General features: G+C 40.8%; 1 protein-coding gene across 5 annotated transcripts in view; it reads left to right on the top strand.

The window, feature by feature from the left end:
- The window catches only part of LOC105490674 (leucine rich repeats and calponin homology domain containing 1), a 204122-nt gene that overhangs the window by 38901 nt on the left and 149608 nt on the right, over positions 1-15613 (top strand). The window contains exon 1 of one of the 5 annotated variants that reach the window (XM_011756547.3): positions 85-7685. The exons of the other annotated variants lie outside the window; for them this stretch is intronic. Coding sequence (XP_011754849.2) covers positions 7652-7685 — 34 coding nt within the window. The 5' untranslated portion in view covers positions 85-7651. Of the gene's footprint in view, positions 1-84; positions 7686-15613 lie in introns of those variants that run through there. 5 annotated transcript variants of the gene reach the window in all.

The raw sequence follows: 15613 nt of genomic DNA, 5'->3' as shown, positions 1-15613 counted from the left end.
TGACCTCGTGATCCGCCCGTCTCGGCCTCCCAAAGTGCTGGGATTACAGGCTTGAGCCACCGTGCCCAGCCATGGAATGGCTCCTTTAACCAAATTTGAAGAAAAAAGAAATATTATTCTGAATAGGCACTTCATAAATAGGAAAGGCAGTTTTCAGCATTTACTTTAGGTATCATTTATTCAGTGGGAGCTTGAGGGTAACCCCCAGGTTCCTGCAGGCAATGAAGACAAAAGTCATGATTTTAGAGAGCTCTCGGTTTAGCAAAACCAAATTAGATTAGAATTCTTAGACCAGAAAACCATCAGATCAAGCCTCTTGCCTTTAGGCAAATAAGACATTAACCCCTGTTGACAGACAAGAATATTTGAAACCAATAACGATGTTTTGAACAAAAGAAGAATAAGGGCATGGAGCCTGGGTTTTCATCTTTTATTGCATTCTTCCTACTGTAATTATAGTTTTATGTTTCAATTCATTGGATTCGAGAGGAGCTCATTTATCTATTTGCAACCTAAGTATTAGCCATGGAGTCATTCTTGAACTTTGCCGTGGACTTGGGTGAAAAATGTTTCTGGTTTTCAAGGCTTCCCTAGTATCATATGGTATTGGAATGAAAAATAGAGTATTATTTTAAAACTGTCAGAATAGGCAGAACTTCTCATCCAGCAACACGTTCTGTAGCTCAAGTCCTCATTTTGAACATAGCATTGCAATGCGGAGCCCCTACCGTCTTTCCACTGGAAGGAACAGTTGGGTAGCTTTTTAAAGTACATCACCTCGTGGAGGACCCCGTTAATGAGGAATCATGGTCTCCTGACTTTGGATTGATCATTTTTGTTCAAAACAGGAGTATTCCTGAGTCAGAGTCAGCCATAGCTTGTAGGCAGCAATTTTCAGGAGACAACATCCCAAGTTAACTGCCTATGGCCCCCGAAAATGTACGGCCTGTGTTAGTGCCCCAGTGAAATATGCCACTGTGGCATTCCTGACCTTTTAGCTCTTGGATTTCTCCTTTCCAATCCATAATAGGCAAGGGCAAGTAAGGGAGCTAACAATTATATGATCATTTCCTCTGTCCCACACATGGTGCTAAGTCCTTTACAGAAAACAAGGTTTCCTCCACTGGTTCTCTATGGCCATTATTAGAGAATCCTGGAGTCACTGATCTGGAAAAACCTGTTTAATTCCTTGGTCTCAATTTCTTATCTGTAAAATGAGATTAAATTGGTAAAATATGTGAAGCACTTAAAAAGTATGTTTTAAATGGTACTTAGTGTTATCCACTTCATTTACATTTCTGCTAGCTCTGTCATGCCTAATCACTCATTTGATCGTGTCATCCTCTTCCCGGTCTCTGTTCTTTAAACTGAAGAATGTTTGGTGATTCCTGGCTGCTTATGGGCAAAACTCCTCAGTTTGTTGTGCGTTCTGGCCCCGTCTTGCCTCTTTAGACTGATAGATCCCTTCATTCTCGCATTGCTATTAAAAAATCAATATAGACTATGATTTGGGGTTTATGGCTTCTGTAAGTTTGTGTGGTTTCTCTACCTAAAATTCCCTTACCATCTGCCCTCCTGTGTCCCTTCCCTCTACAGTCTCCACCTGTTCAAATCCCTATGTCCCTTCAGGACACAGTCCCAGCCTCTGCCCCATTGTAGCCTTTCTTGCTTCCCTGTAAACTGGGAGTAATATCCTCCTTTGGATTACTAGCTCTGTATTTATAGCTCTTTTGAAACCCTATGGAAGTTTAGTCTTTGAGTCATCAAAAAGTATTAAGCAATCTTCAGTACTTCCATCCACTCAATACCAAAGTTCATCAGTGTATTTTCAAACATTTTTCAACAATACTTGAAATAAAAAAATGTTTTTCCTTAAGAGGTTTTTTTTTCCCTTTTTTTTTTTTTGGTCCGTTTGAGATCTGAATCCTGAATTGACTAGACAAATTTGGTTTTTCTAGTCAGTGGTTAACTGGAACATGCCACTCTTCAAACATTTCTAGGAATCCCAATACCTAGTAGCTGATTGGGTCATGCTAGAGAATACAAAGGCAGTAATCAGAGTCTACACAGAGAGTCACTGAATTTTAGAACCAGGAGAAATCAAAGTGACTTTAGTGAAACATCACCATGATCTGATGTGATCTGAATGAACCACAGTCTCAAATAGTGAGACTGTGTTTTGAGTAAATTTGTTCTGTGTGTTGACGAGAGTGGCTGCCTAGTTAACCGGAGGCAGGTCTGTGAGTTTGCAGCATGCCCCTTCATTTCAGCTGCTTGCCAGTAGGCTGGCCCAGGTGGGATCCATCCTTCTAATCTCCAGGCCCTGGTGAGGCTGGTGCTACCACTACATCCATTCCAGGGAGACTCCCAGTCTCTATCAGTTTCTTCTGCTCTTCTGAATTCTAAACTCACTCTGATCTGATTTCATTATTTGTCTGTTGTGGTCGCTTTGGTGAAGTTGGACCACAAATAATGATACAGAAGAAACAGTGAACTTTTTTTCTTCTTTCCTGTGTCCTTTTATCGGGCATCATTTCCTCTATAAAACTAATTTTCAGTTGATAGAGTCTTAGGTCTATAGCCACGGTTGAATGCACCTAATCAGGCCGTCTCCTTGAGCTAGAGAATGTTTGCATCATAGGAGAGATACCAGGTTCCCTGAGAGGTGGGTACCAGATGCCTGGGAGGTTAAGTAACTTGCCAAGAACAGAGAGCCAGTAAGTATGGATCAAGTATTACATCTTCAAGTGATACAGGATTTGGGATTACCCACTCCATTTATTTATATTGTCATGTAAATAATAATAATTAATAGTAAATAACTAATGACTAGCCCTCATATAGTATTTACTATGGGACAGGAACAACTTTAAGTGTTGTACATATTTGGTTGACCCACTTAAATCTCACAACAGCTCTAGTGACTATTATTATTCTCGCTGAAGCACAGGGAGGTTAAGTAACTTGCCCAAGATCAGAGAGCCAGGGAGTAGCATTGTAGGCATTTAAGCCCAGGCAGTCTGAGTCCAGAAAACAAGTCAAGACATTTATTGTCTTTCCATTTCTTACCTATGTTCTTACTATTTTGCCTGGATTCCTCTTTTACTCTCAGTAAAAAACAAAAAACAAAAAACAAACAAAGTACATATTTAACAACTGAAGAAAATAAACAGAGACTGTAGTAAATTTCCAAGCTAATAGCAAGTTATATAGAAAATACTATTTGCCGATGAGGTTTGTAAGAACCTTCTAGAACCTTCTAGAACAAGTGTAGAATACTCGTTTTCTGCTAAGGGCTGTTGACCCCAAGAAAATTCAATGAAGGGATCTTTGCAAAATAATAAATGATTTTTCTTTGTCTCCCTGCGGAAGCAAAGAGGCTTAGACCTCTAGCCACTGTTGAATGGGCCAAATCAGGCCACCTCCTTGAGCTACACAGAATGTTTGCATTATAGGATAGGTGCCAAGTGCCCTGGAAGGTTGGTGGAGAGAGAGATGACTTCCAGCTGAGATTGTACAGTAGAATTTAATATTTAGAGTTTCTCAATTTGACGGGGCTGAATTAGTTCATATGACTTCATAAGTGACTGCTTTGTTTAATTTTGGTGAATAAAATATCCTGGCTGCAAACTATGAAAAAGAAAGTCACCCTTATTTTCAAAGTGTATGGTTAGTGCTTTCCATATAAAACATATGGCTAAATGAGTTTTTTTTTTTTTAATCTAGCTCTGAAATGTGAAGACTGTAATAAGATCTAGTAACAAGAGCTCAGTTTAGAAAAACCTGATTGACTCTAGTTTATGTAACTATACAGGCTATATAAAGAAAGTCTCATAAATAGACTTCATCTAAAGAGTACAGCAGCTATAACCTTCTCTAACTTTCAGGCTCTGGGTGTTCTAGCTTCCTCTGAGTTTAGAGTCTTTATGTAATTATTAATACCATGACGATCATTCCTAGGTTTGCTTTTGCCCTGGTCACTTTAGGTTTAATTTTATTCCATTTCTGCTCATTTATAGTTTTGTTCTGTCATCTCCCCAGACCCCATCAAGAATCCTGTTCTCCTGTGGCAGACTTGAATGAATGTAACCACGGATTCCGTGTTTTCTTTCTTTGGTCAGCTTAGAGGATGCATAGGCCCGGTGCCAACTGTTAGAAGAAACCATACCTTTCCTGATGGTGCTGCGTGGCCAGCCTACCCTGGCCATGCAGTAAGTGACTTCCTCTCCGCTGACGTGCAGACCTGCCCTGCATCTCCCCAGGGCGTCTGGGTTCTTTTCCAGGTGGTTTCCATATTGCACACTCAGACTGGGTAGGAAAGCAGGCAGGGCACAGTTTTATATGTACATCAGCATTTTCACTTGGTGACGGATATAAGCTAACTTTTGTAGCTCTCCTAGGTTTATTACTGACATCTGTTCCCCCCTGAGCGTATCCAGCTGGGGCTGAAGCCACATCTGCCCTTTAAACTTCCATCTACCTTTATGTTTTCAATGTAATTTTAGATTTCATTTGTTTTTCATTGTGAACTCAGAAGAGATGAGTTCCAGCTATGACTCAGTGTGAGTTCCTATGTCATAACTCGACATTTCTGGAGTGCCTGCACCTGACAGGAATAGACTCAAGGAAACAAAAAGAACAGGAAAGGCCTTAGGCACATACTGGTTGTTCTAGATGTGGAGTTCTGCTGGCAACGGCCACAGAGTGAAATCGGCCACATGCAATCCAAAGCACGGCCTCGCATTTGTTTTTGAATATTTTATGTAAGAAAGGGATGTTAAAGGTAGAGGAAGTAATTAAGAATGGCAGCCGTGTCTTTAAAATTAAACATATCGGTCATAACTTGAATGAATACTTAAAAGTGTTTTTAGTTGTAAACAGGCAAAAAGGCTTTTAAATCCAAGTGACCAGTTTTGAGACTTTAAAAAGCAGAAGTTTTTCATACCAGTGCTTCCTATTTTAGTTTCAAAGGAAAGGAGGAGGAGCTGAGGTTTGGATGGTTGTCATGGACAAGGGAGTTGACATGATCAAAAATGTTTTTTTCCCCTGGGAACACATCTTGAGTGCTTATCTCTTCTAATACATAAGAGTGTCGGGCTGGTGAATTTTGAATGTTTCCTGCAGCTCTGAAGAAACACTGTGATCCTAATGAACACTGAGGAAAGCTGGTATTGCGGCCTTGAATATTACCTGCTTCAAGGAGGCAGCATGTTTTGGTACAGTCTGATCATGACTGTAAATCAAAGCATCTTTACTTCTCCAGGGAGATAAAAAAAATTATCTGTTACTTTATAAGGATCTTGTACTTGCAGTATGTCTGTCAGATGTTTCCATTTTTCTGATTGAAGACACTTGGTGCTGCTATGAATAGCAAATTGGAAAATGAGCATTTAAAAAATTTTGAATTTTATCTTAGCATTTATCTGGAAATGAAATAGAGATCTTGGGACAGAGCCATCTTTGTTAGAATGTGAAAGAATGTCAGTGAATTCTAACTTGAAGCTGCATTCAGATGACATGTTAAAGGCATGAATAGACAAAGGGAATGATTTTCAGGAAGTGCCTTTTGGAGACTGTGGGAAAGTCATGGGAAGAGGAGCAACTTGTGATTGGATCAAAGTCACGCAAAGTTACCCAGGTGGTAGATGCTGGTAGTCAGTATGGCTGGGTCCATGGTGATCGACCATTTGCCCAGCATTTTGCCTGCTGAATTTGGGGGAGTGAAGAGGACACTTTCACCACCCCAGGAAGATAGTAACTAGTGCTCCATGTGTGTAGCTCAGAGCCTTTGAATTTACAAGTGACCTTTTAAAAAGTTTCCCGCCTGATAGGTCTGAATAGACTTCGTATTTATTACTCTAAGTTTAGGTCTAAGAAAATTCCCAAATTGGTTAATACAGTTGATCCTCAATCTTTGAGAATTCTGTATTTGCGAAATTTGCCTACTTGCTAAAATGTATTTCTAAGCCCCAAATCCATACTTGAGGGCTCCTTGTGGTCATTGGTGGATATGTACAGAGCAGCAAAAAAAGTCTGAGTAGCTCAAGGTACACGTGCCCAGCGGAGGTTAAACAAGGCGACGCTGCCCTCTTGCCTCAGTTCTCATCCTGTAAACAAGTGTCCTGGATGCAGACAGTTCAGTGCCATGTCTTTTGCATTTTTGTGCTTTTTTGTGGTGATTTCACTGTTTAAAATGGCTCCCCAAATATAGGGCTGAAGAGCGGTCCAGTGGTTTTTTTTTTTTTTTTCGGAGTCTCGCTCTTGTCGCCTAGGCTAGAGTGCAGTGGCTTCATCTCAGCTCACTGCAACTTCTGCCTCCAGGTTCAAGCAATTCTCCTGCCTCAGCCTCTCAAGTAACTGGGATTACAGGCATGTGCCACCACGCCCAGCTCATTTTTCTATTTTTAGTAGAGACAGGGTTTCACCATGTCGGCCAGGCTGGTCTTGAACTCCTGACCTCAGGTTATCCACCTGTCTTGGCCTCCCAAAGTGCTGGGATTACAGGCGTGAGCCACTGTGCCTGGCCCTGTCCAGTGTTTTTAAGTGCAAGAAGGCTGTGGTGTACCTTATAGGGAAAAATACATGTGTTAGCTAAGCTTTCTTCAAGCATGGGCTATAGTGCTGTTGGCTGTGAGTTTAGTGTCAATGAACCAACAACGTAGATCAAATAAGGCATTTTTTAAAACAGAAACACAGATAAAATGAGGTTATAAGTTGATTGGTCGATGAAAATTTTGTGACTAGAGGCTTGTAGGAACCTAACCCTGTGTTTCCCCTGGAAGCTAAGGATTAGTATTTCCTATGGCAGTGTTCAAGGCAACTTCATAGACAGAACTACCATCATGAATAATAAGGATCACTGTGTGGGCTGAGTGTGGTGGCTCACACCTGTAATCCCAGCACTTTGGGAGGCCGAGGCAGGCGGATCACCTGAGGTAAGGAGTTCGAGACTAGCCTGGCCAACATGATGAAATCCCATCTCTACTAAAACTACAAAAATTAGCCGGATGTGGTGGCGGGCACCCAATAAAATGACAATAGAGTTTAAACTCCACGGTTTCTGAGGCATTTTCTGAGTAAATTGGCATACAGCGTACTCTTTCCTCCAGAAGTTCCAGAAACAACACTATTTCTTTATGTGCAAAATGGCCTCTTTTGAGCAGCCCTGGGGCAGTTTCGTCTGGCCTTCTTGCAGCCAGGGTGCCCCAGTTTAGTGTACAATTGGTATAAAAATAGGCAACACAGGAACCTGCTTGTCTGGGGGGAAAAGACGCTTGCAGATTTATAGAAACTCTTACATTTGTAATGCATGATATTCTGTAGGTTCAAGAGAAAACAATTCAATTTCAAGACAACATTCTACAGGGTAAAAAAATTTAATTTCAATAAACTTAAGGGAAAAAGTTGTCCATCTTTCTATAACTTTTTCTTTTGTAGTTTCACCACTAACAAAAAAAAAAAAGAACACAAACAAAATAGCCTTGCTCTGGGTTTTGAGGAAATGGTTTTGCAAGGCTATTTGGTTAGACAATGAATTAAAGAGTCAGAACTTCCGCGATGGGCTTTCGGTAAGGGAAATGCTTAGGCTGCTGCAAAGCCTGGATTCAGCTTACACAGGATCCTTGAGAAGTTGTTCTCTGCATCCAGAACCATGGGCAACACTCTGTGGTGTAAAAAACCTGAAGGTAAACACTGTCTGATACATATTTTTTGTAATTGTAAAATACACATAGAACTTACCATCTTGACTGTTTTTAAGTGTGCAGTTACATATTCATGTTGTTGCACAGTCTCCAGAGCTCTTTTCATCTTGCAAAACTGAAACTCTGTACCTTTAAAAGACTCCTCGTCTCCCTCTCTCCAGCTCAGCCCCTGGAAACCACCATTCTGTTTTCCATCTCTATGAATTTGACTACCTAGATACCTTATATAAATAGAAGCATAGAGTATTTGTCTTTTTAGTATTGGCTGATTTTATTTAGTATTATATAATGTCCTTTAGGTCCATCCATATGGTAGCAGGTGTCAGCATTTGTTTCCTTCTTAAGGCTGATGAATATTTAATTGTATGTATACACCACATTTTGTTTATCCATTCTTACGTCAATGAACATTTGGATTGCTTCCACCAGTTGGCTATTGTGAATAATGCTGCCATGAGCGTGGGTTTGCAAATATCTCTTTGAGACCCTGCTTTCCTTTTTTTTTTTGTATACCCAGAAGTAGAATTGCTGGATCAGATGTTAACTTTATTTTTAATTTTTTAAGGATCTGCCATAATGATTTTCATAGTGGTTCCACCATTTTACATTCCCACCCACAGTGCACAGGGGTTCCAATTTCTCCACATTCTTGCCAACATTTGTTACTTTTTTTTTTGGTAGCTGACTGATATTTATAACTAAATAATATTGTTGAAGAACTATTACAATGTCAAGAAATTTTGGCCATCGTGATAGTTTTATTATTAAACTTAGTAGTATTTTATTATTAAACTTAGTAGCATTTATTTTTATTTATTTATTTTTTTGAGACGGAGTCTCGCTCTGTCACCCAGGCTGGAGTGCAGTGGCCGGATCTCAGCTCACTGCAAGCTCCGCCTCCCGGGTTCATGCCATTCTCCTGCCTCAGCCTCCCGAGTAGCTGGGACTACAGGCGCCCGCCACCTCGCCCGGCTAAGTTTTTGTATTTTTAGTAGAGACGGGGTTTCACTGTGTTACCCAGGATGGTCTCGATCTCCTGACCTCGTGATCCGCCCGTCTCGGCCTCCCAAAGAGTAGCATTTATTAATAGTAGTTTTATTTCAGAAATATTTGTATTTTTCTTGTTTCTAGCCCCTCAATTATGTAGGTAGAAACAAATCATATAGAATCAAATTTATCTTATGTTACCTTAGAACTGTGGCCACAGCCTAGTAGGTGCTCTATTCATTTTTGTTAAATGAATGAATCAATGACCATGAAGACAGTTCATGTTATTTGTTATGGAGATACGTAATGGGATTGGAAAAGATGTAGGGTAAATGTATTAGCCCTCTCCTGTGTTAACTCTTTAGCCCTTTCAAAAGTAAAGATATTTGGCCGGCTGCGGTGGCTCATGCCACCCAGCTAATTTTTGTATTTTAAAAAGAGCTTTTTAAAATAGCTTATTTAAAAAATAGCTTTGTTGTATTAAAAAAATAGCACCCAGCTAATTTTTGTATTTTTAGGAGAGACAGGGTTTCATCATTTTGGCCAGGCTGGTCTTGAACTCCTGACCTCAGGTAATCCACCCACCTCGGCCTCCCAAAGTGCTGGGATTACAGGTGTGAGCCACTACACGCGGCCAGGCTTTTTAACATAGTGACATAAAGATTTTTGTTCTCACGATGTCTTTATGGTTTGGGAATGGTGGCTTCCTGTCTTTCAGAATCCGATGTTACTTGTTTTTTTGGTGTGTGCCTTGCAGACACCTGCACTTGAAATCTTTCAGGTGTTTTGCAGTCATTTTCTCAGATGGTTGGATTATTTCAAGCCAAGAATAACAGAGTTAGGGTCAAGATTGTGAACCGTATGGTCAGTCCTTCTGAGGAAGTATTTATTTTTATTCATTTTTGTTTGCCTTTCCTAGGGTCACGGTCCTAATTGCTGTTCCCTTTGGCTGCAGTTATGCAAAACTGAATTTACTACTGAGCCTAAGACAGTGTTTTTCAAACTTTTAAAATTATGACACCCAGTAAGAAATATGTTTTACAGTTTTTTACATCCTGACCAGTTTTACACACAGACACACACACACACACAGACACACACACACAGAACCTGAAGTATTTGTTGCAAGTTGCAGATGTTTACAGTTACTGCTAAGGATATGTGTTTCCATTTAAGTTACATAAAATGCTGTTCATTGAATTGATTTTATGACTCCCATGATTTCATCATGAGTTTAACAAACACTGAACACTGGCGTCACAGAACTTTGTCGTTCATGCTCTTTAGCGACAGTCAGCTTTTCTGCTGGTGACTGATGGCCTATTGCTATGTGATTCTGTTAGCGCTTTAAAGCAATTTGATTGTCAAAGTCCTGTTAGCTCTGGTTGTATATTCAGTTTTAGCTTTACAGGCAGCTGCTCCCCGGGAAATGGGGCTTGCCCAGCAGGTTCAGTGGTCCATAGAATCGGATCTATACTTTGGGGAACTCAGCAGTATGGGAATCACAAACCAACCCACCCGATCTGCTAAAAGGCTCAGGCCCACTGGTCTCCATTGTCACTTAGACTAGCACAATATCACCTTCCTCATGGATGCTTTGAGGGCAGGGCCGGTTTTGTTTTCCTTTTTATTCCTCAGAGCCCGCAGCATGATGCCTTGTGTGGAGAATACGCATCAGCCTTGGCTCTGGTCCTCTCCTCACTGTCCCTCTTCTTCTCCCTACAGAAAACAGCAAAGTGTATATAGAAAGAGATGTGCAGACTGTGTGGAATGACCTGAGGGGTAACTTGCTTAGAGGGTAGAGAATGTTGTGTGTAAAAACTTATGTTTGAGGCAGATTGCAGGAAAAGGTTCTTTAAATGAAGGAAAGATAAGAATATAAATTTTTTAAAAAGTTGTCTTAATGAATAGAGGAGAATGACTAGGCATTATTTCATTGAGCATAGGTACGTAGGTGCTTTTAAAGGGTAAGTGACTGGTCCCATGAGGTTAGTTCAATGTCCTCTTGTAATCTGAATTTTTTCATCAAATTCTTTTAAATCCAGATGGGGCTCAGCTCCCTCTGAAGTATCGCAAAACCCTAAATGAATAACGTCTTAGGTTAATAAGACTAATTATATTTCCATAGCAATATTTAAGTGGCCTGCTGCCCAATCACCTTCCAAGCCCTGCTCTGTTGGGTTTCTTTTTATCCAGTTATGATCATGTAGGACCGGGCTGCTTTTTGTAGGGGGTTATGGAGTCGCAGTGCCTGGCGTGTTAGGATTATAGGCTGGGCTTGTATCATAGTACCCACGCCGCTGCCTAACTCTTGATATCCAGTCTCTGAGTCGGACTTTGTAGCTGCTTTCTCTTTATTAGGAGAAAAGAGCTTGTTTAATAAACCTAAGAGTTAATAGCTTGTGTTCTGTAGTTGGATTTGTAACCTGAACGTTTTTATGTCTACTGACTTGCAACGTTGTCATATAAATTAAAGATCATAGATCCAGCTATGGTTTAAAGGTAACTTGCAGGACATGGATTTGAAAGATCAGAATTTGAATCTCATCTCTTTCCACTGTAGCCTGGTAACCTTGAGGAAACCACTTAACTTCTCTAAGCCTCAGAGGTGTCAAGTAGGTTAAATGCAACTATGTATAGTTGACCCTGAGGAATTTTTGGTTCTGCTTGAATAGAGCTTGGATTTTTGAACATTAGAAGGATCTTTGAAGATGATGTAGCTTCATTGTGTAACTGAAGGCCAGAGAAATTTAAGTGAGTTTCCTGGAATAGTTTATGCCTCTACTTACTGTGTCATGGTTACCACCCAGAACATGTGCTTCATCGGGGACGGGTCATCCATTCAGGGTGAAGAACATGACTTTTGGGTCAGTCTGCAGTGGATCTAAATCAGCCCCCTGCTGTTTACTGTGTCTGTAGTCTAGGAAAAGCTATTTAACTTCTTGCAGATTTAGCCTATGAAGTTAAATTGGGGATTTAAAAACACTCATAGGGATGTGGTGAGGCTTGACTGAGAAAAATTTATGCGAAGCTCTTAGCACAATGGCTAGTACCCAGAAAGTGCTCAACATTATTCATATTTCCTAATTGAAGGGCATCGATGCTTTAAAGTAAAATGGAGGCTGGGTGCGGTGGCTCATGCCTGTAATCCCTACACTTTGGGAGACCATGTTGGGTGGATCACTTGAGCCCAGGACTTTGGACTAGATTGGGCAACATGGTAAAACCCCATCTCTATAAAAAATCCCCAAATTAGCTGGCTGCGGTGGTGTATGTCTGTAGTCCCAGCTACTGAAGAGGCTGAGGTGGGAGGATGGATTGAGCCCCGAGGTCAGTGCTGCAGTGAGCCATGATGGTGCCACCGTGCTCCAGCCTGGGCAACAGAGCAAGACCTGGACAATCAATCAATCAATGTAAATAAATAAATAACTCATTTCTTGTCAAATAAATGGCTGTATCTTTATAATAAGATATCTGCATCCTGTGACTTCATCCTGTAAATAATTTTGTGCCTCTTGCGGTTTCTATGATCTAGGGAGGAGAAGGCTAATTCTTCTTCATTGTATGCATGGAGCAGAGATACGGAGAGCCTCTAGTTTATTTCTTCTTGGCGTGGCCCTGTGTTCTGAGCATGGGTGTGTCTGATCCCTGGGGAGAGCAGAGCCGCACTGTGGATCTGAGGTGCTGGGAAACCGTCCAGTTTCCTCCTCCTGACCCTGACTCAAGTCTTCCCTGAGATCTCCGTCAGCCCCATTCTCTTTCTGTCAGCCGCCCTCCTTACATAACCCAAATGGGTTGTTTCCAAAGCTAGTGTCGCTGAGGTGTTCTGTGTACAACAGAGAAGAATCTTGGGGGGATTCCTATGTGTCACTAAAGCCAGTAATTAAGTGGACAACTGGGGGAGCTAACACTGAATGCAAGACTACAACTACCCTAGGTAACCGAGTCAATAGTATTAGAAACCATTTCAAGCACTGGTAGTTTTAAACATGCTGTTTAAAAACAATTTTAAATTTACCTTCACCTTTCTAATTGAATACTTTAATATTCAGAGTACTGTGAGAAGAAGTTATGTCTTGTAGAATGCTAATGATGTTTTTGTTTATTTCAAATAATGATGGTATACCATTTAATTTCAGTGACAAACATTATTTTTTGTTGGTTACTACAGTAGTCTCTAAAATCGTTTGCCTTTGCTATTGTTAAACTTTTTTTTTTTGAGATGAGGATCTCATTCTGGAGTGCAGGGGACTGATCTTAGCTTACTGCAGCCTCAACCTCCTGGGCTCAAGCAATCCTCCCACTTCAGCCTCCCGAGTAACAGAGACCATAGGCTCATGCCACCATACCTGGCTAATTTTTAATTTTTTCTAGAGATGGGATCTCACTATGTTGCCCAGGCTGGTCTTGAACTCCTGACCTCAAGCAGTCCTCCTGCCTTGGCCTTCTAAAGTGTTGGCATTACAGGTGTGAGCCACCATGCCCAGCCAAACTTCTTTTGAAATCAGCTTGTTGATTCTTCTGTACCTCCCAGTTGTTTTTGTGCCAGAATTTATTTTTCTCCTTGTATTATAGAATACTTTGGAGGAGTATTGAAAGGATTAGGGGGTAGAGTTGCCAGATATAGCAAATAAAAATGCAAGACCCCCAGTTAAATACGAATTTCATATAACTACTTTTTTTTTGTTTTGCTACATGTATATCCCATGCAATATTTGAGACATATTTATACTAAAAGATTGTTAATTATCTGAAATTCAGATCTAACTGGGCGTCCTGTATTTTATCTGGCAACCTTAACTGGAGTGGGGATGGCAAGGAGGGCCTTGGATGTGGCCAGAGGAGAGGACTCAGAGCCTCAGGTGGCTTCTTGTGAGTGACAGAGGTGGCTGCAGCACAGTAGTCTTGCTTCCTGGGTCTGGAGCCTGTGCCTTCTCCCTGTAGCCACTCAGAATAGGACGATGGGGATGGCTCAAGGCCGTGGAATAAGTTAATTCTGAAGGAACACACTGGGCCAGAGTCCTGGAACAGTTTACTTAATGATAGTGTTGTTTTAATTTTCAATTGTTTGCCTTTCTTCCCTATGATATGGAATAAACATGAAATTGTATCTGGAGTGGAGCAGGCAGAACTTAGGTCTTGTTGGTCTTGTTCTGCCCTCAGTTTCTGATGTTCTACAAGGTTTATCCTTTTGTTTCTTTTTTCATTATCCAAGGAATGAGATATGCCAGAAAAATTTGACAGGTATTGATGAATTGCTTTGAACTAGGTGAGCTTAGAGCATAAGTAATTTTAGGTCATTTATCTCATCACAACACTGTCTACGAGTTTTAACCCTTATCATAAGGAACAGACCATGTTGATACCGACATTATCAACATAACAATACACACTCTCTTCTATTCCTAATGCTTTGGCGAGAGAAACTGGGGCATGGGAGAATGTTCTCAGCCATATTTTTGATATGGCCTAAGGTATAATGAACAAAAGCTTAGATAGATGAGAAAAATCCATCTGATTGATGCCTGGCTAATTGACAGCCAATTATGTCAGGGTGCTAGTTCCTCAAGAAATTGACCCATTAATCCCTTTGTGTGGAGAGGCCAGCCAGCAGGCATCTGCTTTCTTAGCATGCAGCAGTGCTGAAAAGTTTATTGAAATAATCGTCACCTGTCCTTTCTAAATCTTAATTCTTCTGAGTTTAAACATGTTTTCTCTAAGGAAAGTTGGATTGACATGAAATCACACATGTCTGGAATTATCTCTGAGTCCTTTATAAACAGACCAAGACTTGGAAGGGCACACCTTAGGTTACAGAGTGTTTTCCTGGGCTGGGCTCCAAAGCTTCCTGACTATTGAACAATAATGTGTTCTTTCCATGCTACTTTATATATTTATTTTACAGAAGCCTTGTGCCTTTTATCCGTTCATATCCACTTTGAAAACTTACTTGTGGCCTGCCAGAGCAGAGGTACAAAAAATTCTGGATTATTTTCTGTTTAGAGGCCTGAAGATGAGGGCACGCCTCCTCCTCCTCCTCCTCCTCCTCCTCCCCCCCCCGCTCCCCCTCCTCCCCCACTCCCCCTCCTCCCCCGCTCCTCCTCCTCCTCCGCTCCTCCTCCTCCTCCTCCTCCCCATCCTCCTCCTCCTCCCCATCCTCCCCTTCCTCCACCTCATTTTTCTTCTTCTTTTTTAAAAATAATCATAAGCATGTGTTTTCTTCTCATGTGCTTGTAAATATTTTTGTTGAGGATTCTTGACTGGGATTTCAAAACATCCTGATAGGGAGAAGTTGGGTATTTCTTCATGAGATAAATTCCTTAAGGAGAGATTTGAATAGTTTTGACCTTTGGGTTTTCTTTTCTCTTTCAGTTTTCTTTCTAAAAAAATGTTACATTTCTGGTTATGAGGTAAAAACAAACCTAAAATTTGTGATAATGTGTGAAATATGTGATTAGAATTCACATTCTAGGTTTAATAATGACAGATTACTTGTGAAAGATAAGATGTCAGAGCTGGAAGACATCTTAGATATTGTCAGGTTCAATATTCTTTTCTCATTAGAGGAGATGGAGACTCAGAGACATGAAGTGACTTCTCCAAGGTCACACAGTGAGTGAGTGATGAAGCTGGGATTAGGACCTGTTTTGCCTCACTCCAGAGCACAGCTTTCCCCAACTATTGAGGAAAAGCACCCAGGACGATTTAACATTTCAGGTCATTGAAATATCCTTTAAATGCTTAAACTCTAATTTTAACCTCTGTGTGTGTGTGTGTGTGTGTGTGTGTGTGTAAGTCGTTCTGAAGTACTTAACCTTCTGACATCTCTTTTGACCATGTAGAACACAGTTTGACCTTTGCTCAGTCTCATCATTATCAACACCGTTTTGTGAACGTGGGTCATTGTGGTTTTAATTCATGGG

Source organism: Macaca nemestrina, chromosome 16 (genome assembly GCF_043159975.1).
Source record: "Macaca nemestrina isolate mMacNem1 chromosome 16, mMacNem.hap1, whole genome shotgun sequence".
NCBI lineage: Eukaryota > Metazoa > Chordata > Mammalia > Primates > Cercopithecidae > Macaca > Macaca nemestrina.
This window is presented reverse-complemented; position numbering and strand designations above follow the sequence as displayed.